Source organism: Jaculus jaculus, chromosome 2 (assembly GCF_020740685.1).
Source record: "Jaculus jaculus isolate mJacJac1 chromosome 2, mJacJac1.mat.Y.cur, whole genome shotgun sequence".
Lineage (NCBI taxonomy): Eukaryota > Metazoa > Chordata > Mammalia > Rodentia > Dipodidae > Jaculus > Jaculus jaculus.
The window spans coordinates 126,129,337-126,154,507 of NC_059103.1; the positions used below are offsets into that span (position 1 = coordinate 126,129,337).

General features: G+C 40.3%; 2 protein-coding genes across 6 annotated transcripts in view; one reads left to right on the plus strand and one right to left on the minus strand.

Moving 5' to 3' along the window:
* Plag1 (PLAG1 zinc finger) overlaps positions 1–16,223 on the minus strand; it is a 44,030-nt gene extending 27,807 nt beyond the window's left edge. For all 3 annotated transcript variants that reach the window (XM_004653346.2, XM_045144734.1, XM_045144732.1), the window contains exon 1: positions 16,078–16,223. The gene's annotated coding sequence lies outside the window, so the exon portion shown is untranslated. The remainder of the gene's footprint in view (positions 1–16,077) is intronic.
* A 531-nt stretch (positions 16,224–16,754) lies between these two features.
* On the plus strand, positions 16,755–24,762 carry Chchd7 (coiled-coil-helix-coiled-coil-helix domain containing 7). 3 transcript variants are annotated; one of them, XM_045143659.1, is made up of 6 exons: positions 16,755–16,856; positions 17,190–17,315; positions 17,592–17,648; positions 20,996–21,063; positions 22,881–22,979; positions 24,625–24,762. In XM_045143659.1, the coding sequence occupies exons 4-6, from the start codon at positions 21,010–21,012 to the stop codon at positions 24,727–24,729; spliced, it is 258 nt and encodes an 85-aa protein (XP_044999594.1). In that variant the 5' UTR covers positions 16,755–16,856; positions 17,190–17,315; positions 17,592–17,648; positions 20,996–21,009; the 3' UTR covers positions 24,730–24,762. The 3 variants fall into 3 exon arrangements, with proteins under 3 accessions (XP_044999594.1, XP_004653402.1, XP_044999595.1); XM_004653345.2 differs by lacking the exon at positions 17,592–17,648; XM_045143660.1 differs by lacking the exon at positions 17,592–17,648 and having other exon boundaries at positions 16,818–16,856; positions 17,190–17,200.
* The last annotated feature ends 409 nt before the right edge of the window (positions 24,763–25,171 follow it).

The following is a 25,171-nucleotide window of genomic DNA, read 5'->3' on the forward strand; positions in this document are numbered from 1 at the left end:
CTTGCTCTAGCCCAGGCTGACCTGGAATTCAGTATTTGGTCTCAGGCTGGCCTCAAACTTACATCGATCCTCTAACTTCAGCCTCCCTAGCGCTGGAATTAAAGATGTATGCCACCTTACTGGCCCAATTCAGTTTTTAAAAACATTATATAGCTTTAAAAAATCAAAAAGAAATACCCCCTAGTATATTATATGTCTTTTATGATGGGAATGCTAACACCACAATAGAAATAAGATACACAACATTATATTAATGGTGTTCTGACTGTTCATGACAATTCAGTATTTGCTTCCTTTATGTTCAGTCTTTTAAACTTTTATTTCAAGAAGAATATAACATTGGGAAGCAAAAAGCAGAACCTGAGTTTTACAAATATAGAAGGGGCCATTATAGCATGTCAACAAGACAACAGAAAATGCTACAAGACAAGAACAAAAACAAAGTAAAAATATTTTTCTTTAATACATTTTAAGGGCAGCAAAAAGGAAGTGAGGGCTGGAGAGATTGCTTAGTAGTTAAGGTGCTTGCCTGTGAAGCCTAAGGACCCATGTTCAACTCTGGAGGTCTCACATAAGCCAGACACACAAAGTGATGCAAGCATGCAAGGTGCACATGTGCACAAGGTGGCACATGCATCTGGAGTTAGACTGTAATAGCTGGAGGCCCCGGCATACCAATTTTCTCTCTGTGTTTCTCTCTCTCCCTCTCTCTCTCACACTCAAACATATACACATTAAAAAGAAAAAAAGACCAGTCTGTTGGGCTTGCCTCAAAATTTTTTTTTTTTAAAAGGAAGGGATGAGTCAAAAATGACTTCTTAGACATATCAACTAAGTATAGGCATGGACTTCATTATATCTAAAGCATGCAATTGTTTAAAAATAAGCCTAAGAGATAACCATGAAGATTTGAACACTAACTGGATATTTGATGAGATTGAAAAGTTTTTGCTTTTTTTTGAGATATTTGCGTTATGATCATACCTTTAAAAAGAGTCTAGACTTTTTGTTAATATGAAAAGCAATATACAGATACATGAAACACCTTGACATAAAATGGTCCACAGGGGAAAATGTAGATGCTGGAGGCATGGTTCAACATGACTGGCCCAAGTTGCTCTCAAAAGTGGTTTTGGGATGAGGACTTATTCTATGGTTTTCCCTACTTATGAGTATCTTTACAATATCGCATAATAAAGTTAAAAGTCATCTCTAAGAGCAGCATTAGTCTTAGCCCTACATAGTGGAGCCACATGAATATCTACACTAATAACTTGTGAGTGCTTAATAAAACTGTTGAGCGAAGACAAAACCTTATGCACAGTATAGAATGCTAACAAATTCTGGGAACTAAGAAATGAACAAGGTCATGTTTAAAAACTTGTCCTTGCCATAGAGTTCAGATTAATCAATTGCTATTCTACCTTACTTAGGCCAAACAATGAATTCTTGGAGTTTTAAGACTGATACACAAGTAACACAGTAACAAATAATTTTAGTAGTTATGGCCCTTCTCAGAATACAATGTTTTTAGCAATAACTATTCCTGGAGAGGGCTTTTAAGTTTATGTTTGGCAAGCATTCATTTAGCATACAATGACAGGATGATTTTAAACACTAATAAAGGTGGAGAACAGGTAAGTGTAGCAAGAGTAAGGGGCTGTGTCAGGCTCTGGAGTGGCTTGTGTAAGCAATGCGATCTTGACATGTATAGCAAGCAGAGTGACTGAGCCCTGGGGAAGCATCTGCCGAGCTTGGATTGAGGGGTGTGTACACCCACCCGTGTGTGCAGGCATACAAGCATGTTAGTGATTTTGCCAATGGAACAATGGTCAAAGCCACTTCAGTGGTGTGAGATGGGAGGTGCACTGGTGTGGCTGAGAAAGTCTGAGGGTATGAAGGTGAAGATGGAAGTAAAAAGACAGCTCTATGGAGATGGCAGAGCCCAGCAAGAGCTGTGAACCACCATGGTCTAAGAACACCACCACTGGCTGAAAGATGAAACCAGGAGGCTGAACATGGTTTCACACTCAATGGGACATGGAAAGACATGACAGGTCTTGAGCAGCCATCAGAGCTTCTTGGCATACCAGAAATGCAGAGTCTAGCATGCAAATATGATGACCAGGAAACAGACTGCTGACAATACCATCTGGTGAACCTAGTTTCCTCAGTGAACTTGGGGTCAATTTATATAATGACTATTAGATTCTTGTTCTTTTACAGAACTAGTACAACCATTCTTATTTTTAGCTAGAATTTCATGATATATGGAAGTACTCAGAAAGGAAAACAAAAACAAAAACAAAAACTTAAGCACATCAGTGGACCAGGTAGGTATGCTCATGGGAGACTATTTGGGCCAGTTCTCCAAGAGCTCTGGGTTGGTGGGTTGACGGAACTGATCAACAGCACTTCGAGTCTTCTTTCAACTGTTAGAGCTAAGGATGTAGAAATCGCTCAATACTTCCCAGTGTAAAAGTGAAGGACAAACATCAAGATAAATAGACTGGGGTTGGGGAGATACCTGAGTTGGTAAAGTGCTATACTCCCAAGCATGAGACCTGAGTTTGATCCCCCAGAACTCACATAAAAGTCAGGCATGGGGGCATGCACCTGTAATTCCTGTGCTGGCGAGGTGATAGGAGCCCTGGGGTTTCCTGGCCAGCCAGTGTAACTTAATTGGTAAGCTACAGGCCAATGAGAAACCTTCTGTCTTAAAGGAGGTAGGCAGTGTTCTTAAGGATGACACATGAGGTTGTCTGACAACCACACATATATGCAGGTATGTGCATATACAATCACACACATGAATATGTACACATACATGCACACACAAGATGTGGGGATGATGATTCCCAGTATATTTCCTAAGGCAAAGGGAGGTGGGTGTTAATGCTGTCCTTCAAGTACCACACAGGACTCCGGGAGCACAGAAGCTCCAGTGAGTTGGCCTGGATTGTGTCTATGACTTTCTGAGATGAGTGTGCCTCTCCTTCCCCATCCTAGGGAGCCCAGTGAATTCCCCACTCCCACATTGGGAATAAGTGCATCTCCTCTCATGTTCTACTGTAACAATTCTACTTACCCATCTCACCCACATTCTGACTTCTAGATGTGCCATTTTCCCTGCTTGACTAGGTGTCAGTGACCTGGTCAAAAAACATGGAGTAGCTGTTTGTACATCTCTTTTCCCCCTCTGGGTATGAGCTCAGTAGACATCTTCTATGTCTTCCTCCTGTCTCTCCTGAAACAGACACATAACTCACACAGCCCTGAATAGATAAGTCTCCCTGGGTATTGACCTCTCACCGGGTTTGGGATGTGTGTTTCTCTCAAGGGTTGTAGGTTTCCCTGAGCTCTGGGAGTGTGTGCTCCCTTTCCCTTCATGTGTCTCTCTGTGTCTTCATAACAGAGAGGCCTGGCTGCTTCCAGAGAGCCAAACGCAAGCCTCTCCTTGGTGATTTCTTTGTGGCACAAAGCTTTCCTGGGATACCCTCCTGGGCAGAGTTATCATACAGTTCCTAACTGCTACACTTGCTAAGCCTACCAGTTCTGAGAGAGAGAGGGGGGGGGGGAGGGAGAGAGACCGCGAGCGTGCGCACGCACACGGGGGAGAAAGATATCTGGGAGCATATGGCTCTTGGCCTCCAGAGACACTCAGGGAGAAAAGTGGAAACTTAGAGGATGGAACAGCACTCCCTGCAGGTGAAGAGGAGGGAGCTGTGCGTGAAGCTGTCACCACAGCTCAGGAGACAGGCCAGAGCTACCACAGGAGCAGAGGGTCAGGTGGAGGTGGGGAGCACATGTAGAAGCTTACTTGTCCCAAGGAGCTGAGCCTTTCAAGGGTGTTATGACCACAGGTGTGGTCTCCAAAATGCCCTTACTCTCTAGCCATGACTACAAGGTGAGTATGAGGGCAGAGGTGACAATCAGCCTGTAAGAGGCAATCCACATGTGGCTCAGGAGTTCCACTAAACTCTGGGCTGGCAGTCCCCAAATAGTGCTCAAAGCATCTAAAAAGGGGGTTTGGTTGGTTCCCTACCTTATTCCCTTTTCCTCCACTGTGTTGAGTCCTGCACTAGGGCAGGGCTACTGTCTAGAAGCATCCTTCCAGGTTTTTCCTCATTTATTCCTCATTGCTCTGGTGGCTGTAGATTCCTTTATCAAGGTCTTCCTTATTTACTGTCTCTGAGGATTTCTGTTCACCCAGGCCCCCAGCACTCTTGGTATTATTTATATTCCTTCTCACTGTCATCCTCTCACCTGAAACAGTCTGAGCAAACTGCTGTCTGCTTGGCTCAATGAGAGAGGGATTTGGCTTAGAATGTGATTCATGGTAGACACTTTGTAGAATGTGCTGAAATCTTAAAGAGATAGCAGGAAAGGTACAGAGAAATAGTGATGTTAGTGTAAACAGAAAAAGAGGCATGGAGAACCAAGAAAGAATAGGCAAGGCTTCGTTAGCAGTAAGCTGCAAATGAAAGGTAGCATAGGGGAGGCAACCAGTGCTTGGGGACAGTGTGCAAATTCTTGGAAATACAAACATGCTGGTGAGCATGGACAAGTGGAAGAACAGCTGTCAGCAGAGAAAAGTGCAAAGGAAGTAGTAGAGAACAGCAGGAGGAAGGACACAGAGAGAGGATGGTTTGAAGCCCTGATACTGCAGAGGAGCACCATGGTGATAAAATGGAAGATACCATGGGATGTGGCTCCTGGGGAAGGGCTGCTTTCTTCTACACTGGCTCTAAGCGATGGGGCAGGATGACTAAAGATGGGAGATGTGAGATGAAGGAAACAATCTCTCGTTTAGTTTGGTCCTACTGGGGAGAAAGATACTTGAAAAGGGGGTGGAATGACAAAGGTTTGGTTTGCTTTGTTTTCTTAGTGGTAGATTTGAGCATAGTTTGTAGACAGAGAGAAGGATGGCAAATTCCAGGAAGGGAAGAGTGAGTGAGAAGGCAAGGTCCCAAGCTGGGTTGGAGGAACAAGGAATAGCCCAGCAAATGCCATGCATAGCCACACCAGCTACACTGCCTCTCTGTGCACAGGCTCCAAAGAAGGCCTGTGCACTACAGAGAACTTCAAAAGTGGTAGGCAAGGACCTCCAGAAGGCCTAGTTTGCTCCTGGAACCAGACAGGACATCTGGGGAGAGTGTTCACATTTCTATGACCCTCTAACATCATATTCGGCTCACTTTATTCTGGATTTTAAGCCAACTTAAGTTTCCTAAGGCGCACTCCCTGCTCAAGTTCAAAGAGTCTACACACACCAGGCTTGCCCTGGTTATACCTGAGCATGTTGTCTCCTCTTACCTAAAATGCTCCCTGACAAATCTCTTCTGTCTGACTGTCTTGGTGGCCCTGGACAAGAACCATGTTTCTGCCCCCTAACAAGCTTTGCTGAAACCATCACTTTCACCTAAATGTCATCATTTTCTTTCTGCTTCTTCCTAACCCATGCCTGTTTAAAAGCCCAACTCCCGTGAACACCTGTAGTTTTTAACATCTGCATCATTCACTGGGGCATTTTAAAGTGTACTGCTTTGTAACCTCTTTTGTATATTCATTTACTCATCATCCAAAAGATATTTTACAAAGGAAAATGTAGAAGGCAAATATAGGTATCCTGAGAACTGCACAGGGTACCCTTCTTTTGTCTGGCTCCTACTTAGCACGAGAATAGCATTTTAATAAATAAGACACAAAGTAAAGGCAAGTTACATTCTGTCTCACAGTAGAATACACCAATGTCTGATATATACTGCTAATAATTCTAAAAGTAGCATGGCTCTGCACTTGAGTAAAAGCAAGAAAGATGACATTTCTTTCTATTTTAAAACACTGTAAAAAAATCTCAGATTTTTAGGTAAGTCTTTACTATACTTGCATTGCTATTTTAAATAATGTTAAAAGATGCACTCTCATCTTATGGGTGCTACAAAGAAGAAAGAATGAGATAGAGGTGAGAATGTTTTTGTTGTTGTTGATGTTTTTGGTTTTTCAAGGTAGGGTCTCACTCTAGCTCAGGCTGACCTGGAATTAACTCTGTATTCTCAGGGTGGCCTTGAACTCACAGCAATCCTCCTCCCTTTACCTCCTGAGTGCTGGGATTAAAGGCGTGTGCTACCACGACCGGCTTAAGAATTTTTTTTAAACCACTGAAGTGTTAATACTCTAATACTGATTCAAAATTTAATCACACCTTCCACACCAATCTTTTTTATTTTAAAATCTAAGGTGGTATTTATGTTTTGTTGTGGGGAGACATAAAAGGAGAGAGAAATCTCTAATCCTTCAAATCTATGGGGGAAAATTACAGAAGTAACAAGATGGAGATTTATATGGGCTTTACCAAAAACTGTACCGGAGTCTTTCAACTCTCCTGGGTGGGAAGGTCATCAGTGGCATTTCAGTCTTAGAAGCCTAACATCTAAAATTAACTAAACTAAGCAATACTTTCCATTGATACCATATGGAATAACTTTGTTTACTCAACTAAAACAATCTGAAAATTCAGAAAGAAATGCTGATCATTCTGAAATCAGGTGGTTCTGCTAAAAATACATTTTAAAACAAAAATTAATACAAACTGTCTAAGTTGCTATAAAACAAAATTTAATTTATATCTTTAAAATTCTCCTTTAATTCAGAAAGCACATAAACTTTTTAATTCATTGTATAGCTTAATAATAATAAGTATTCACACAGCACTTTCTAGCTTGAGTTACTCAGTATAAACTTTATGCCTAAAAATTTTATTTTTGTAGCAAATGACTTTATAAATACCCGAACCTCAGTCTTAACATAACTTATGCTAACAATAACAATGTAACTAACTTCTATTGTCTGTCCATCCCCAGACTTACTTAGTACTTCTTGCATATCCATTATGTCTGTGCTCCCTGTCTCACACACTGCTGTGAAAATGAAATGAGATCATACAGGTAAAAGCAAAGTGATAATGTGCTCCAGCCAAAGTATTCTGCAGCTAAGGCAAAGCATTAACACTTAAAATACTTTGGGTAACAGAATTTACAGGTTATTCTGGTTAGTTAGAGAAGAATTTAACCAATCAAGATGTTTCTTTTTCTTTTAAGCAGAAATAGTTCCTTTTTTTGTAATCATTTTTGGTTTTGCTTTTACTAAGAAGAACTTTTAACTAAAATGTAGCTAAATTAAAACAAAAACAGTCTTGTAGCATTCTCATCTTCGAAACAGCAGAACCTCTGCTCTCTTATTTGGCCACTTTCAATCTACCTTTACAAAACTAGTCCATTCTTCTTTGTTTTGGTGAAATAACACATCAAAAAGACAAAGGTATTTATCTTTAATTTTTTTCCTAAGTTCATTTTTGGTGGTTAAATACTATACTTCTGAACTGCAAACCTTTTAAAATACCCACAGGAGCACGACATTTAACATGGAAGGAAAGTAAACCACAATACCTCCGCTATAAACGTCAGTATGCACGTTCCTTTCCCAGGAGTGGTCCTAATGTTATCACTTGATAAAGCACAGAAATAAGAGCACAGAGCAGTGGCACAGCCATACACAGGGTGGCAGCACTGAGAGCAGCACAGCCCCAAACAGCAAGTTCCCTGAGAATGCCCATGGAAGCTCATGAGTGTGTCTGAAACCTGATTAGGAGAAAAGCTCTTACACACACACACACACACACACACACACACACACACACACGGGTATTTTGGTTTTAATTAAGAAGTTCCTTTGAATTCTGGCAGAGGTATCATGCATTGCAGAACAACTACTATGAGTCAGCCTCTGAATGGGATCAGCTGTATTTCCCTCTTACAGCTGCTTTCCCATTCTTTTCCCATTCTTGCAGTGACCAATAAAGGGTGAACTGAGTATAATTTCATTCAGGTATAACATCACAGCCACCATTTAAACAGAGCAATTGTATTTCTAGTGTACATTTAAAATATAACTCAAGCTGTAATTAAAAATTTTCCAAGACAGGGATTCTTTTAAGAATAACATGACCTTGAGAACAGAAATACTCTTAAGAAATAAAAATACTTATAATTTTAATATAGCTATTAGATATACATTAATGATATGTAGCCAATCAGGTTATAATGTTCAAAATACAAGGACTTTTGAAGTAAACATCTGATCTAGTACTTTAAAAACACTAAAATATCACTGTACTATTAAGTGCTCAATGATTAAAATTTTCAAATACAACATTCAACTGAATAATAACTTATTTGTTGCTATATCTCTTTGAAAAGTAACTAAAACAGTTAAAAACACCAAGATCTTTGACATAATTTTGTCTATTTGCAAAAATATTTTTATTAACTGTCACAGGATAAATGCTTAGGAACTTTTATAGACCGTCAAACTTTTTTTTACATGTAGTTCACTTTGTTTACATACTCCTGGGCTTAAAAAGAAATTAAAAAATAACTATCTTGTTTAAAACTTTGTGTTATATCAACAGTAAGTTGTTCAGTTAAATACTTAAAAAATTCACCTTATGACTAATTAAATTGATAGTTTCTTTTCCTCTGAATTTGGGTAAACAATAATGGAAATATATCTTACATATAGCAGGTTTTACAATGTTATGCATGAAAAATTAGTTTTGAAGAATATCATACACCTTTTTATTAGGAGAAAACTGAAACAAATCACCTTAAAGGGTAACTAACACATTTAATCCCTTGTTTGCAAGACAGTAGCTCTGAGGATGCTCAGGCATAAACCATCACTAGCTCCTATATAGCTCCTATCACTGCTCTATGCTCACTGACATTTTCATTCTTTGAAACATTCAGAAAGGCTGCTTCCACCACCCACTCTTGTTATTATATGCCTAATTTACTATTTTAATGCTGAAATCATATGGATTTGAGTGATTTTCAAAGAAAATATGAATATTAGGGAATAAACAGACAAGACTGAAATTTTACTCAATTAAATCACTTTAGACAGCAACAAAGTACCAATACATAAAAAAAACAAACATTTTTTAAAAGATTTACTTAGAAAACAATTTTAAAGGTACAAAGAGAGCAAAATCATGCCTGAGAGTTAGCTTATACTCAGATATGCTGGTCACATAGCATTTATTTTTAGGGATATGACAGGTTTTACTCAAATACATAAAGTGACAACTCTTTCATAAACTGAAACATTTGTAATGAATTTAATCTTAATAGAGCTAATTTTTCTTCTTTAGAATGGAATACTTAAGAAAATTATATTTAGGAAACACAAAAAACAATTCAAGGTAATGCTCTCTTATACTAAACAGTATTTCACTACATTGCCACAAGTTAATAAAAACAAAATCTACTTATAACATTTTTGGATATAATGGGATTTATGTAATTATAGCATTAAGAAAATAAAATAACATAAAATCAACTTACTGAGAAAATCTACCAGCCTAAGATTAAACTGGTGCTATTCTGAACCTGCACAGTTAACTACCTTAAGAATCCATCTTCATATTTCTTACAATCTCTTCAAGAAGAATATTTCTATTAAGAAAGCTGAAAACGTAACATTTTCTAATTTTGCCATTTGTTTTAAAATTGATTTCTAGTCTACAAAAAATTCCCCTTAAAGGTACTATCAGATGTCAGTCCTTTCATTGCAGCATTATTCTGAGAATCAGTATTTTCATACTCAGTAATTCACATATAGGTAATCATAAATAACCAATATGAACATTTGCAATTACACTACTGGTCTGAGATAATACTCGAAATATTTAAAAACTCAAGAGTCTAAAATGAGGCTCTCACTCTCAAAAAAAGGCTGATTTCAAGACTCAACAATGTTCTATCACCCACAAAATGTGGAAGACTCTGATGTCTTGAAGGAAAACTTCTGCACTCTCAAAGTATTTTCCAATACTCAAGGGTTCTATCCCAGAACATCAAATAGCAGGTTTAAATTCTCCTTCAGAAAATCAACTGCTAATTCATAAATGAGAAAGAAAAATTCCTCTAATCAGCAGCATACACCTAAAAACATTCCAAAACTTAAGAACTTCATTGGAGAAATGTTCTTATCTTTATCTTGGGAAAGCTTTTTAAATGTTATTAAGCCTGTAAAAGATTATTCAAATTGCCCTAAAAAATTCCATAGAATAAACTATTCTTAGACTGAGACTTTACCATTTTACTAACCTAAAAGGAAGATTTCTGATCAACAATGAAAAAAATGATTTTTTTTTAATGGCTTCTAGGGTCTTCAGACTACTTCACATAAGTACACATTTAAAATATTTTAAAAAATAGCAGAAAATAACATTTTGTTATTTTCTTTAAAAAAGAACTCCAAACAATAACTAAAAATCATCCTTAGAATTTAAATTAATCCAAATCCAAAAAGATAATGATGAAAAGGTTTTGGAGTTCTAACTTTATAAGGGAACACACACCCACCAATTTCTACTCAAACATCCTTTGGTAGATCCCCCAAATTATCATTCTTATTTTTTAGTACCATTATCATTTTGCTTTATAGGTGGCTATTCATTATTCACATAAGTTGAATTTTAAACTTACCATAATTGTTATTTTATTTTGAAAGTCTTATGTCTCCAGTTTTTAAACAACATTTTTTGGATATTTTATTTCACCCCAACGTCAAACTCTTTCATTGTTTAAATTTCTGAATTTTTAAAAGGCACCAAAGACATTTTTCTGTTCTCTTAACATCTTCGCATTTCTAAGTTTCCTATTATTTTAAATTGAGAAAAATTTCACTTAAAAGCATGGCAAGAAAATATTTTAAGCGAACTGGTTTTCCTATTAACACAGGATATAATTGTGCAAGTTCATTCATTGTACAGATGCACATGCACTGCATAGGGTATGATCTAGAATACCCAACACATACTGTGGTTAATTTTAATACCAGGATCTTGAAGTAAGTAACTCTGTTTACAGGACATCCAGGAACTTTTAAATACTAACAAATTTTATGTAATATCATATCCTTCTCTTTTGAAAAATGAGGTATTATTTGTTGTGTAATTTTTTTTGTATTTTGATAAGCATTTTTTAAAAGAGTTATATCCTTAGAACAACAAATACCAACACACACACAAAATCAAAAATCACAAACACTTCAGTGCCTTTGGTAGCTCTACTCTACCTGTCCAGGTTATACCATGTGAGGAGGTGGCGGACAGGTGTGCTCTCTAGGTAGGATGCAATGCACAAGAAGGCAGCCTAATCAATGTAAAGTAAAACTTGGACCCTGCCCCTGTAATAACTTCCACTAGGCTTCCATGAAGATACATTCTTATCATCCTGAAATGCTAACAACCATATACCAATTTTTCATAAAATTTTTAAAACCTAAAAATGTTCATTTACTTTTAAAAATTATACTTAAAAATTAAATTTGCAAGTGAGTTGTAAAAACTGCCTAATGTAACAGGAAAACAGTAATGCAGCAGACTGCAGTTTTGGAAGTTTCAAAAAAAATTAGGAAATGAATACAAAAAAAAGCAAAAATTAATTACCTTTAAATTTCTCTTCTGTTAAAATGGAAAAGAATTCCTAGGCATGAGTTCTAAAATCATAGTTAACTTTACAGTTCACCAATCCAATGTACCCTGCCCTCACATTTAACCTATTTGTAAATACTTTTCCAACACAACCTAAACACTTACTAATTGGTTAAATATGGTGCCTACATTAATTTCTGTTAACATTAAAGAAATTAAAGGTCCACCTTTGCCTTTCAACTATGAGTGACACACTTTTAAAGTATTCAATGTTTCACAAAAGTGTTTATCAGGTTCTTAAAATATTTTTTATAAATGGCTCAAGGGACAATTTATAGCCCTCTACCTTGAAACATATTCACTTTCTTAGGTTTTGTTGGACAAATACACTTTTCTCTTACTTCTGAAACTCTGCCCTCACTAAAATAACAAAAGAATCTAAGATAGTACTAATATCAAGAGAAGAAATTAATACTCTCAGCATATTTGCAAACATATCAGAGAGGACATGTGTTCCAGGCAGCACCAGTAAAGCTACTCAAACGTTTCCCTTAGGAGTGCATGTGTGTAACAGGTAATTTTTTAAAATCTATGTTAATTTCTCAAAGAACAAAATTATAAATAAAAATAGTGAAATATTCCTAGAAGGGTAATTATTTTGATCACACAGCTTGAGACAAGTGATTACTGAAACAAACCTCAAAGACAACCACACATGCTTGTGTTAGCTGTCTGCCTTTTCAAAGCTCAGTTGAGAAAAGAACACTGCATTTAATTTAGAAGACAACAATTTACTCCTTAAAAGGAACATTTCCAAAATACCATACAAAATATATATGCAATAACAACCAGGACTATGTTAAAAAAATGAGGGAAAATTCCTGTATTTTATTGATATTAAAAATAAATAACCTATGAGATTTTAAACTATTTTTTAAAAGGAATACTCACTAATTTAGCTATAAAATGTTTGTTTGTTGAAATATATGGGCTATAATAAATATACAGATATAGACTTTTATCAACATTAGCCCACACTTACTAAATCATCATCTATTGCACAAAAGTTATTTACAGGATTTTCAATAGAAAATTGAGCATATAAATTTCGAATAAGAATCTTAATCTGTGATGGTTCTCTAGTTCAATATGAAATAAGAATTTGAGCCATATGCTATTCTCAGATTATTACTGTAAACTGGTATAGTTGATAGAATTTCCTGACAAAGGATGTTCAACAGGTAGCATTAAAAAAAAACAACACCTGAATACACCAATTCAAATCAGATAGTGTACTGTGCCCTATCTCAATAAGACTCTCTAAGAATTACAGATTTTATGCGTGTACATCCTGAGTGCATTTTCTCATACTTATTAGTAGGTAGTTGGATAACAAACATGTAATTTTATATTAGTGTGAGAGACAAAGAAAATCACAACAGCAGCAGTTCTAATTAGACTGACGATAAAGGACTCATAACTTCAAGTGTCCGAACATCCTAGATAACTCAGTGATCTAATGGCACTAAAAACAGTATTTGCCTTTACTTCTGAGAGCAAATCATTGATATTTGTATTTAGTTTGTCAAAGTGGTGACTACTCAATATCTAGAAGTTTCATTTATCTTAAACACAAAGTATAATTGTGACTACTTGCAGTCAATGTAACTATCTTGAACCAAAACTGGATGAAAATATAAAATAAACCTCATAGGTTTTGTAGGTATTGATGGACTTCTGAAACCTCTGGATAAAAGATGAGGGGGGAGGGGTTTTCCTCTTCATTGATAAGTTTAATCTCTTCCCAATAGACTTTGATTTAACAGTGGTTCATGGTATTATTTATTAATGAGTTCTTAGAAAGCTGTGATTGTTTCCAAAATAAGGAACCACCAGATGATGTTCTCTAGCACTGCCCCAACAGTGTTTTTATGAAGGTATTTATGGAAAGGTATTGAGAAGATCTCAGTTATGAACATCAACTAATATACAATGGACTATAACATATCAATATAGTATAGCAAGAGAAAATACTCTGTATAAGAAGTCTCAAATATTCATCTCCAACTTTATTCCATTTCTATAAATCATAAAAACAAAGGAGAGATTTCAAACTTCATATACCTGTGGAAACGGAATGTAAATTAATTTCCAGCCCAGATTAGTCTTAATCCCCAATATAGAGGACAACTAAAACGATGCATTTTACAGTTTGAAAACATTGTGGACATCTAAGATATAAGGGCTGATAGTAGTTAATGATTAGTAAACATTTCCTGTTAAACAATACAAATAAATTCAGCTGAAAAGATGCAAATTGACAGGTTTCATGATTTTAAAATATTTTCATTTCCAATGTGCAAAGCTACACTGTATGTATGGAATGGGCTTTAAAAATGAATATATATGTAAACTTTTCCATGGTGTTCCTGTGTGTGCTCCCCTCCCCCAGAAATGTCTGCTGCTCACAATGTTAAGGCATCTTCAGTACTATGCCTACAATTTTCAACCAGAAGTCCTCAATGTACCTGAAGCCAAGCTGAACATTAGGTATTTTACAAAGTGGCTGTAAAATTACATTATGGGCATACATGACTCTTTGATTTCACTGTACAGAATTCATAACTATTCAATAATGCTATACCATTACACCACACACCTTAAACTATTTCCATTTTTCCACAATTCCTTCCAAAATCAGCTTCCAAAGCAAAGCAATGTAACATGAAAAGTTTCTGGGAGGGCTTGTTACACAAAAGGAACAGTCTACACAAAAACTAAGCTGTACCCATAGCCACCTTCTGCAAGGCTTTATCCCTCCTCTCCCTCCATCAGTCCTAAACGTGGGTGCACTTGAGTCATGGAAAGAGAAGGCTCTTCCATCACCACACTCCCAGCACCTTTGCTACTGGTCCTCAGTGAGTCTGTGTAGGTGATGAAACCATAAGAAAAGAGAAGCTGTCCCTTTAAAATGCCCTGCTCTGTCCTATATCCCACGTGGAACCAACATCAGCAGCACTTTCCCATTAACATCAATGTGATGCAAGGGGCACCTTCCTTTGATATACATAAAACCAGAAAACCTCAGTTCAACATTCCTAGGGGTGAACAGGTGAAGCAAACGTGTCAGGAAGGGAGAAGCCAAACAACTGTCTAACCCTCCCCAAAAGGTACTCTATCCAGTCTTGCCCTCCAGTCTGCCTGCAACATCACCTTTCCACCCCTCCTCTGGAAAGCCCAGTTTAAAGAAAGGAGGGAGCCACAAACAAAACCTGAAGCCTAAAAGCGACGAAAAAGCAATCTAGAGCCGGAAAGGTTGATTCTTCCAATCACACATATTAACTCTATTAAGAAAATGGCATCACTTTTTTTCCACTGAGGGAAAAAAAACCCAAATCCCGCAAAGATCATTAAAAGGGAGTTATAAAATAGCAAATATAGTGTTTATCTTATCTCAGATCAGTCCACATTACCAATAAGTTTAGCAGTTTCTGCACTACCACCTCCCCCCTCGCTCCCCCTGCTTCTCTTGCATCGGATTTTCACGTTTTCTCATTGTCGGTTGAGTTATAAAAGGCTTTTGCCCTTCGAAAGTTTTAAAAAAATAAATAAATATTAACTCCTTGGTCCCTGCAAAGTCAAAATGGACTTCAGGGGAAAGGCGGTTCACACTTTTACCTTTAGCGAGAAAAGGGGGAGCATCCCGGATTTTTAGGGATTTTTTGCGATTTTTTAACAATTTTTATTTGGTTATATGCCTGAGTTCTCCCTCCATTTTGGTTGTTTATGATACTGACAACAAGCTGTCCCTGCTCGGTGCCGATCTCCTGCTTTCATTTAGCACCCCTCCCCTCCCCCCGCGGCCACACAGCCGGGGCTCACACCTCCCCGCAGACCCCGCACCCGACCCCGGCTCGCCCACCTGGGGAAGGGGCAAAACAAATGCATTTCTCCAGAAAAGAAAAACCTCTGCTGAAAAAAAAGGGGCAAAGTTACCCCAAGTCACTCAAGTGCCCCCCAAATATTGCCGACCGCGGCTCTCCGCCAGGCCCTTTGGGAAGCGACCTTCCCCCGGGATGTTTTGGTGGAAAATGCGGAGACTTTACTCTCAAAACTGAATTTATATTAATTTTTCCCTTATTTTTCGGGTCTCTAATGTCTTCCGCTCTCGCTGCTGCCGCTGCCGCTGTCACAATATTCACAGCACCAGAGAGGAGGAGGAGGACGAGGAGGAGGAGGAGGAGGAGGAAAACTTTTCAAACTTTCCAGACCCTGAATAAAAGGTGTTTTTTTTTTTCCCACCGACCTCACCTTCGGGTCCCCAGCCGCATCGCCCCCTGCCCTGTCACCAGCGACTTCGGGAGTCCACGCAGCCCCGCTCCGGTATTTTATTTTATTTTTTATTATTATTTTTCGCTCTGGGGTCCTGAGCAGGGGCTGGGAGTGAGCACAAACTTTTCCTCCTCCTGCTGCCGCCGCTGCTCCTCTTGCCCCTCTGCTAGTCCCATAATTTAAATAACCCTGATATTTCTCCCGCTAAACGCCTCTCCGCCGCCCCGGACCCCGGGAGAACTCACCGCGGGGCTTTAACATCCTCCCTCCGGCCCGTCCGCCGCCTTTACACCGCCCGCGGAATTTCTAATAATTTTTTTCTCATATTTCGGGCTGGACGCGGCGGGCCTGGAAATTGTTTCCTTACGCCTCTTTCCAGCAGCCATTGTAGTGTATGCGCTGCCCCTGCAGCCCAACTTGCAGCTGCCGCCGCCGCCGCCGCCGCCGCCGCCGCCGCCGCCGCCGCCGCAGCCGCCGACGTCGCGCCCACCGCCGCCTCCCCCCCTTTCCACCTCCCCCCCACCCCGCCTGCCCGGCCGCCGCCCCCGCCTCCCGCCGGCCCGCCCCCGGCCCCCATCCGCAGCTGCACCCCGCCCGCCCCGTCCGCGCCCGCCCCGCCCCGCCCCTGACCGACCACTCGGTGAGGCCCCCGCCGGGAGCTCGCCCGCCCATTGGTCCTCACTGCCGCCCGTCAAGCCGAAGTGTTAAGAGGCCGTCCGCACTGCTGGGAGTGGGGGGGGGGGCGCGGCGCGGAGGGGGCGGGGCAGGGCGCGACGCCCCTCCCACTCCTCCCGCCTGGGCCCTCCTCCCGCCGGCCGGTGGGCGGGGCCACATGAGCCCGCCCCCGTTCCGTACAGAGCCCCGCTGGCCTGTCAGTCTGGCGGCGGTGCGCGCCGATTGGACGGGAGGTCACCGGGGAGCGGGGGCAGCACGTTGGGGTGCGCGCTACTTAAGGTCCTGCTGCGTGAGCCATTGACGTGTTTGGAGTTGGAGTCGGCCCGGACGCGGGCGGAGTGGCGGCGAGGTGAGTGGTCCCGGGCCCCTCCCTTTCTCGGTGGCCTTGGGAAGCGGGAAGAAAGGGGCGCACCTGAGCCGCCCTAGGGGTCCCGGCCGTCTTCTGAGGTGCCCAGCCGCTCCGGCTCGGCCTGGCTGCGGCGGGGACCCCTTCCTGTCGCTCCTTTAGCCACACGTCCTACCCAGGCAGGAGGAAGGTGACCCTGCAGGCTCCGGGCACCCCTCCCCGCCTCCCCACTCAGCCCGTGTATGCTTCTGTTCTCCAGCCTCAGAGTTGCGATGGTCTGCCCTGTCCCTATCCCCGGTTTCTGTGATTTTCTGAGTCTCCAACCCTTTGTCGCAGGGTGAAGCCAGGTATGCCCTTTCACCTGTTTCACGGTTACACGCTGACCTGCGGCCACCACGGAAGGCAGTGCGGCCTGAGATTCGCATCCCTCCGGTTTTCTGCTTGACCTCCCTATTCCGTCCGGTATGCATCCTGACTTCTTGCCCCTGGCTCTCCGCACCCAGCAGTGGGGCTCTCGGCGTGGCGTGTTTCAGCTGGAGGCATGGACGAGTTCTGTAATGCTCCCTCTGCCTCCCTTCCCTGGCTACGAGGAGAGTGGGGACGTGAACTGTATGGGGAATCCAGGACTGTTTACACTCTGTTCATCAATCTGCCTTTGAGAGTGGATGTTAGAGTTACTCCTGAGATGTGCTGTGGTTGTGCACCTCTCTCTTAAATCTGTTTGGTTTTTCTTCCAAGTGTCCTCATGAAAGTGGTGGAGCCTTGTAACATTGTGTACTGCTGAACCTTGGGAAAGTGAGTAGATAAGGCCCCTGAGTACTACATCTTGTCCTCCAGCCTCCCTCCTCTCTGTAAATTGACATTTCCTGTTCATGTACAGTTAACACGTAGGAGGAGTTCATAGAAAGGAGGTGACATTCGGAAGTCCAAACTTGAGTGACTTGTATTTAGAATCCCAAATGAAAAGAAAATGATTTGTGAATAAATACATACAACAAATGTGATGAGGGTGGAATGTGATGTTGCTAGGTATTATTTCTAAAAGAATTTTTGACTGATGAGAATAAAGTGCAGAGTAGAATACCTTCATCTAAAGGATGCAGCTGGTTTTCTGTTTGTGTCTGATTGCCACTGAGATTATTTTATCCTGGCATATGAACAAGCAGCAGAGCTGTATGAGCACATCACAGGATAAATACGAAAGAGAAGGCAGTAAGTCTCATCATTTCTCTTAGGAAGAGGCAGGTCTGTGAAAGAACTGATTTCCGGAGAGGAAGAAGCTTCCAGATGTACTTAAAGCGTATTTTGGATTTCCTTAAGGTCAAGATGCTTTAGTTGGCTGAGCTTTCATGTATTGTTCAATGCAAGTCATGAAATAAAATGATTCTTTGATGATTACCAAAATTTAAAGAACCCCAGAATAACCAAACGTTTTTGTCATTTGCAAAAGTTGTGCTCCTTAAGCCTGCATATCCTGGTCTTTCCCATACGAGTTGAAATTGGACTGGGTGATTTGTATGCATAGAGTGCGTGCATGTGTGTATATATACATGTTGATAAGTTTGTGGGCCCATATGTGTACATAGGTATCTGTATGTGGAGGTTGATGTTGGATGTCTTACTTCAGTTGCTCTTCAACTCATTCTTTTGAGACCAGGTCCCTTGCTCAACAGTGAACCCTAGTGATTACATGTCACTGCCTCTCCACTGTGGATACTACAGGAGCTCACCGCCATGCTTGGGATTTTGTATGGGTACTGGGGTTTCAAATTCAGGACTTCATCACTATATGACAAGCATTTACCTACTGAGCCATCTCCCCAACCCTTTAAGTGACTTTTTAAAAAATATTTTATTTTTATTTATTTGAGAGAGAGAATAATAGAGAATAGGCACACCAGGGCCTTCAGCCACTGCAAATGAACTCCAGATGCATGTGCCCCTTGTGCATCTGGCTTACGTGGGTCCTGGGGAATAGAACTGAGGTCTTTTGGCTTTGCAGGCAAGCACTTTAACTGCTGAGCCAGCCACCTTTTAGGTGACTTTTGATTGAGAACACCTTCACTTAGAAGTTTATGGAATTTGATTATTTTTTTCCTGAATATACATTATTTCTTTTAATATTTGTGTGTGTGTGTGTGTATGATCCTATCTTGGGCAAGGAAAGTTGAAAACACTTTATAAACAATTTGTTTTGACCTCTCTTGTTAGACCAATGCTTTTTTAAAAAAATATAGTATGTTTATTTATTTATCAGAGAGAGAGAGAGAATGGGCATGCCAGGCCTATAGCCACTGCAGATAAACTCTACACACATGTGCTTGCTTGTGCATCTGGCTTACATGGGTCCTTGGGAATCAAGCTGGGGTCCTTCGGCTTTGCGGGCAAGCGCCTTAACTGCTAAGCCATCTTTTCCAACCCCCAATGCATTTTTTTTAAAAACTCTTTGGAGTTTGTAAGTCACACTACAGTTAATGTGTATGTGTCTGAGAGGGGCACGTGTGTTTTGGTGCATGTGTAAAGTGCACGTATGTGTGGAGGCCAAAAGACAACATTGTGTATCCCATTCCTCAGGAAGGACATCTGCCACCTTTTTTTTAAGATTTATTTTTATTTATTTGAGACACACACAGAGAGAGAGAGAATGGGTGCACCAGGACCTCTGGCCACTGCAGACAAACTCCAGGTGCATGTGCCACCATGAGCATCTGGCTTACATGGGACCTGGAGAATTGAACCTGGGTCCTTAGGCTAAGCCATCTCTCCAGCCCCATCTACCTTCTTTGAAACAAGGTCTCCCATTGGCCTGGAGCTCATCAATAGACTAGACTGGTTGGCTAGTGAGGCCCAGCAATTCTCTGGTTTCTGCTCTCCACAGGACTGAGGTGACAAACATTCATGGCTATGCCCCGATGTTTTATGTGGGTGCTAGGAAATTAAACTCAAACTGTCTCAGGTCCTCATGCTTGAGTGGGAAGCAATCTTATCTCTGAGACATCTTCCAAGCCCTCAAATTATTTATTTTATTTGGTTTTTCGAGGTAGGGTTTCACTTTAGACAGGCTGACCTGGAATTCACTATGTAGTTCAGGCTGGCCTTAACTCACAGCAATCTTCCTACCTCAACCTCCCAAGTGCTGGCCTTAAAATATACCCTTCCCCAAAGTTATATTTTAGTACACGATTTGGGAGACTGAACCATAGTAGCATTCCCTGATATCAACACAGGGAAGTATCATATTAAATAATATGATGCTACTAGAAGTAAAAATTTAACCTTTTTATAAACTGGCTTTTCAGAATGTTAACTAAGCAATAACTTGGCTTGTAATGTATAGACTACCCATTTGACTGCAGAGTAGGCCAAAATCTGGCTTATAGTATATCATTTCTTCATTTATTATATGACAATTAGTGTAATAAAAATATTAGATTTTTGTTAGTGTATTTAAACATCTGTTTAGCATGTCTAGTTAGCATGTTTAAATTTAAGAAATAAGAGTAAACTAGGTATAGTGGTATGTTTACATCTGTAATCCTAGTACTTGTGAGGGTGGAGGCAAGAAGATGAGGAGTTCAAGGCCAATGGTGGCTACATGATATTCTGTCTCAAACAAACAAATAAACAACAAAAAATGAACTACAGTGGACTGGAGAGCTTGCTCATCAATTAAGTGCACAACCTGCACAAGCATGAATGTCCTGAGGGGCGTGGAACTGCTGGAGTTTAAATCTCAGGTCCCATGTAAACAGCTAGGCTTGGCCACATCCACCTGTAACACCAGTCCTTCAGGGGAGCAGAGACCAGAGAGTCATCAGAGCCCAGTAACTCCAGAATCAGTAAAGAACTGGCTGAACAAGACCTATGTTGAAGAGCGGTGGAGCAGGACAACAGGATGTTCCCTAGCTACCATAGGCCAGCATATGGGGCACTCCGCCACACACCATGTTACACATACAGACATACCCCCCCCCCCCCAAACAAAAAAGAACTACACCTGAAGTATAATTGAACTGTGTTACTTGGTCTTATCATTTACACTAGATAATCTTTATGCTTAAATTATCTTTTTAAGTACTTTTGGGGCTTATAACTTTTTTGACCATTTACTTTCTAACCTGTTTTTCTCTCTCTGCCTTCAGTACAAAGACATAAGATGCCTATGGTGACACGACGACTGAGAGATCCTGACATAAACCCTTGCTTGTCGGTAGGGTGGTTTGCATTTCATGTTCATTAGAGTTAAGTTGGAAAAAAGCCAATCTTCTAATTTTGTGAGCATCTCTTTCCTGAAGTTATTGAGTAAAGTATTATATGGAAAAAATTATTCCTGACCAGTGGATTTTATTTCCGTACAGCATTTTTAAGCAATCATAATATAGCTGATAAGGATTCTATAGTTTTGATTAATTATGAAATTAACAGTGTCATTGTAGAACTAGATAGGCTTGTGTAACACTGAGGAAAATCTTTGGTCCCAACATGGGAAGATAGAGCAATTTTTCTATTGCTACTAAAATTAATAGGTTTTTTTTTAAAATAATTTATTTATTTGAGAGAGAAAGAGGCAGATAGGAAGAGAGAATGGGTACCCGAGGGCCTACCTACAGTCACTGCAAATGAACTCCAGACTCATGTGCCACCTGTGCATCTGGCTTACGTGTGTCCTGGGGAATTGAACCTGGATCCTTTGGCTTTGCAGGTAAGTGCCATAATCACTGAGCCATCTCTCCAGCCCATAAAGGTAATACTTTTCATAGCAGTGATTTCATCAAGTCTTTGAGACAGCTTGGTAGAGAGTCATAGGTTGGTCAGAGAATTAGCTCTTTTATTATTTTTTTTATTTTTATTTTATTTTTTGAGGTAGGGTGTCACTCTAGCTCAGGCTGACCTGGAATTCATTGTGTAGTCTCAGGGTGGCCTTGAACTTATGGCGATCTCCTTTCTCTGCCTCCCAAGTGCTGGGATTAAAGGCGTGTGCCATCACCTCTGAGTAAAGTCATTACAGTCATTGTACAATATGCATTCATTTTTCCATAGTCTTGTTTACATGAAACATGTTTCTCAGATTTGTGAATCAAATCACCTGTTTCAAGTTTTCTTTTGAGCAATTTTTTATTGTCATACCTTTCACTTTGATGTTTGTTGTCCAATCTACTTCCAGTTCAGACATCTTAAATTTAATTCCCAAATGGTATTAACTCATGGCCCTGTGTTGCTGACTTTGGTTTTAAAGTGACACTAATGATAATAAAAACTCTTGGGCTGGAGAGATGGCTTACGGTGCTTGTCTGCAAAGCCAAATGACTCAGGTTCAATTTCCTAGTACCCATGCAAGCCAAAGGCATAAGGTCGTGCATGCATCTGGAGTTTGTGGTGGCTGGCGGCCCTGGTGTACCCATTCTCTCTCTCTCTTATTTGCTTGTTTTGCTCTCTCTCTCAAATAATAATAAACTTTAGAAAGAGAAAAAGATGCTTACAGAATAGTGTACAGAGAGTGAATGATAGCCAACAATGTGTTGAGATGAATGGTGCTAAAGGAGCTTGTCTTCATGTAGATCATTTACTAGCCATTTGCCTTGAATCTCAATACTAGTATTAAGACCAATGTCGGGTCAGAAGGAGTCTGTAAAGCCAGGAGAGTTGCTGTATGTGGAAGACTAGGTTTTTTTCTATCTGTGCAGTTGTAATTTTGATCATACTATGCCTTGTTTTAGTTTCTGGGACAAATGACTAGAGAAAGAGCATTGGCTCAAACTCTTATGATCAGATATTTAGAAAACTGTCCCAGACTGTGTGTGTGGGGGGTGTGGGGTGGGAGGAAGACGTCTGTCTGACTCTCAACAGAATGATTTCTGGACTAGTTGGCTGCATTATTTAGTTTGTATAAGTCTTCCCATTAAAGGGAATAAAAATGCACCTTTCTACATATGCTGTGAGGGCAAGCAGCTTCAGAAGTTTTTGTGTTTTGGGTCTTTCTAAAATTGCATTCCACAATTTAAATAAATACTGTTGTATATATTTAAGGAATCTGATGCTTCTACCAGATGTATGGATGAAAATAACTATGACAGGGAAAAGTGTTCCATCTACTTCTTGAAGTACAAAAACTGCCGGAGATTCTGGGTAAGCCTCATGTGGTGAGCTTCAAATTAAAACCCATCTCCGGGGCTTGAGACTGAAACTGAAGATTAGTCAGTTTCCCCACGGTCCTTTTTCAGTGATGGCCACCAGGAAACAACTTTTAGACTTTTCCAAAAGGGTCCTGAGAGCTCTTGCTAGTTGTTTCATTATACTCCATAAGAATGCTGTTTTAATGTGAGTTTTCTTAGGTAAGAATCTGCAGCTGTAAAACAATGGCCTTGTTATAAATTGGTTTTTCTGGAGATGAACAGAAATTACAATTTCCCTTGCTCTCATGCATCCTACTAGGCTTCAATTTCTGTCTCCTTTCCCATAGCCTCTTGTTAAAATAGCCCTATTTTTCTTAAGACATTGATGTATCGTTTCTGCTTTCCTGAACACTTGATCGAGCTACTTCCTTTTCCATTACTAATGGGCTGTTGGTTTTATTTAAAAATTCTGCATAGCTCTTATTGGTGAACTCTTTATACTCTTGTGGTTCTTGTACTGAGATATTAATGCCCTAATTCCAGTTAATGTTTATGAGAATAATTTCTATTTAAATGTTAATAATTTGAAACATCCGGGTATAAATGTGTATGTGGCGTGCATGCTTATGTACATGTACATGTCTGGGGGGATGTCACACGTGTACGTGTGCTTTTGGAGGCCAGAGGACAACTCAGCAGAGCTGTTTACCTCTTGTTGAGATAGTGTCTCTCATTGGTGTGGATCTAATCAGTTAGGGCCAGTGAGATCTGGGGATCTTCCTGTTTCTTCTTAATCCATTGCTGGGATTACAGGTGTGTGCTACCCTGTCTGGAAGATTTTTTGTTGGAACTAGAGATTAAAAATCAGGTTCTGGGCTGGAGAGATGGCTTAGCGGTTAAGCGCTTGCCTGTGAAGCCTAAGGACCCCGGTTCGAGGCTCTGTTCCCCAGGTCCCACGTTAGCCAGATGCACAAGGGGGCGCATGCGTCTGGAGTTCGTTTGCAGAGGCTGGAGGCCCTGGTGCGCCCATTCTCTCTCTTTCCCTCTATCTGTCTTTCTCTCTCTGTCTGTCGCTCTCAAATAAATAATAATAAAAAAAAGTGTACTTCCAAAGAAATTAAAAAGAAAAATCAGTAATAAAATGTGTCCTGTCCCACCCCAGCATGGCTACTGGGCTGGGAAAGATATTAAAAAAAAAAAAAAAATCAGGTTCTGGGCTGGAGAGATGGCTTAGCAGTTAAGTGCTTGCCTGTGAAGCCTAAGGACCCCGGTTCGAGGCTTGGTTCCCCAGGTCCCACGTTAGCCAGATGCACAAGGGGGCGCACGAATCTGGAGTTTGTTTGCAGAGGCTGGAAGCCCTGGTGCGCCCATTCTCTTTCTCCCTCTATCTGTCTTTCTCTCTGTGTCTGTCGCTCTCAAATAAATAAATAAATAAAATTAAAAAAAAATCAGGTTCTACTGCTTGTATAGCATGTGTTTTAGCCAATGTCAGGTCAGAAGGAGTCTGTAATGTATCTCCCTAGCTCTAATGTGGGATTTAAAAAAATTTTAGTTTTTAAAATTTTCTTTTTGTGGAAACAATAGCAAATTAATGATAAATAATTAGCATTCATTACATGACTGATTTTGGTTTCTTCTTCTTGTATGTCTATATACAGAATTCTATCATGATCCAAAGAAGACAGAATGGGGTGCAACCATCCATGCCTACAGCAGCAGAAAGAGATGAAATTTTGGGAGCCATGGGAAAGATGCCTTATTAAATGTTTGGATTAAAATTGTTTATATAACTTGAAGCAGTTTTTTTTTTCCATAAATGATTGCTGTAATCTCTTAAGATTGACTGACTTCACCCCAGACAAATTTGAATTCTACAAGGAAGCTTTATGTCCTAGATGTTTGTGTGCAGTGCAGTGATGACAATGTGTCACTGTCATCTGTCCTTCCTAGATTTAAGGAGGTGTTAGGAAGGGTTATGGGAAGTAAGCTTTGTTGGGTCTTAAAAGAAACCGAGGAAATGATCAAGCAGAGACTCAGTGGGGCTAAGAGAAAGGCAGTGTTTCCAAGGAAAAGAAAGGCAGGATGGAAGGAACATGAGAACAGTGACTGGTATTTGTAAGTGTTTGTAAGCTGTTTTGCCAAGTTAATGAAGTGGCAGGAAGTCTGCCAAAGGGATGTAGACAGATGTGTGGGGGACTTCAAAAC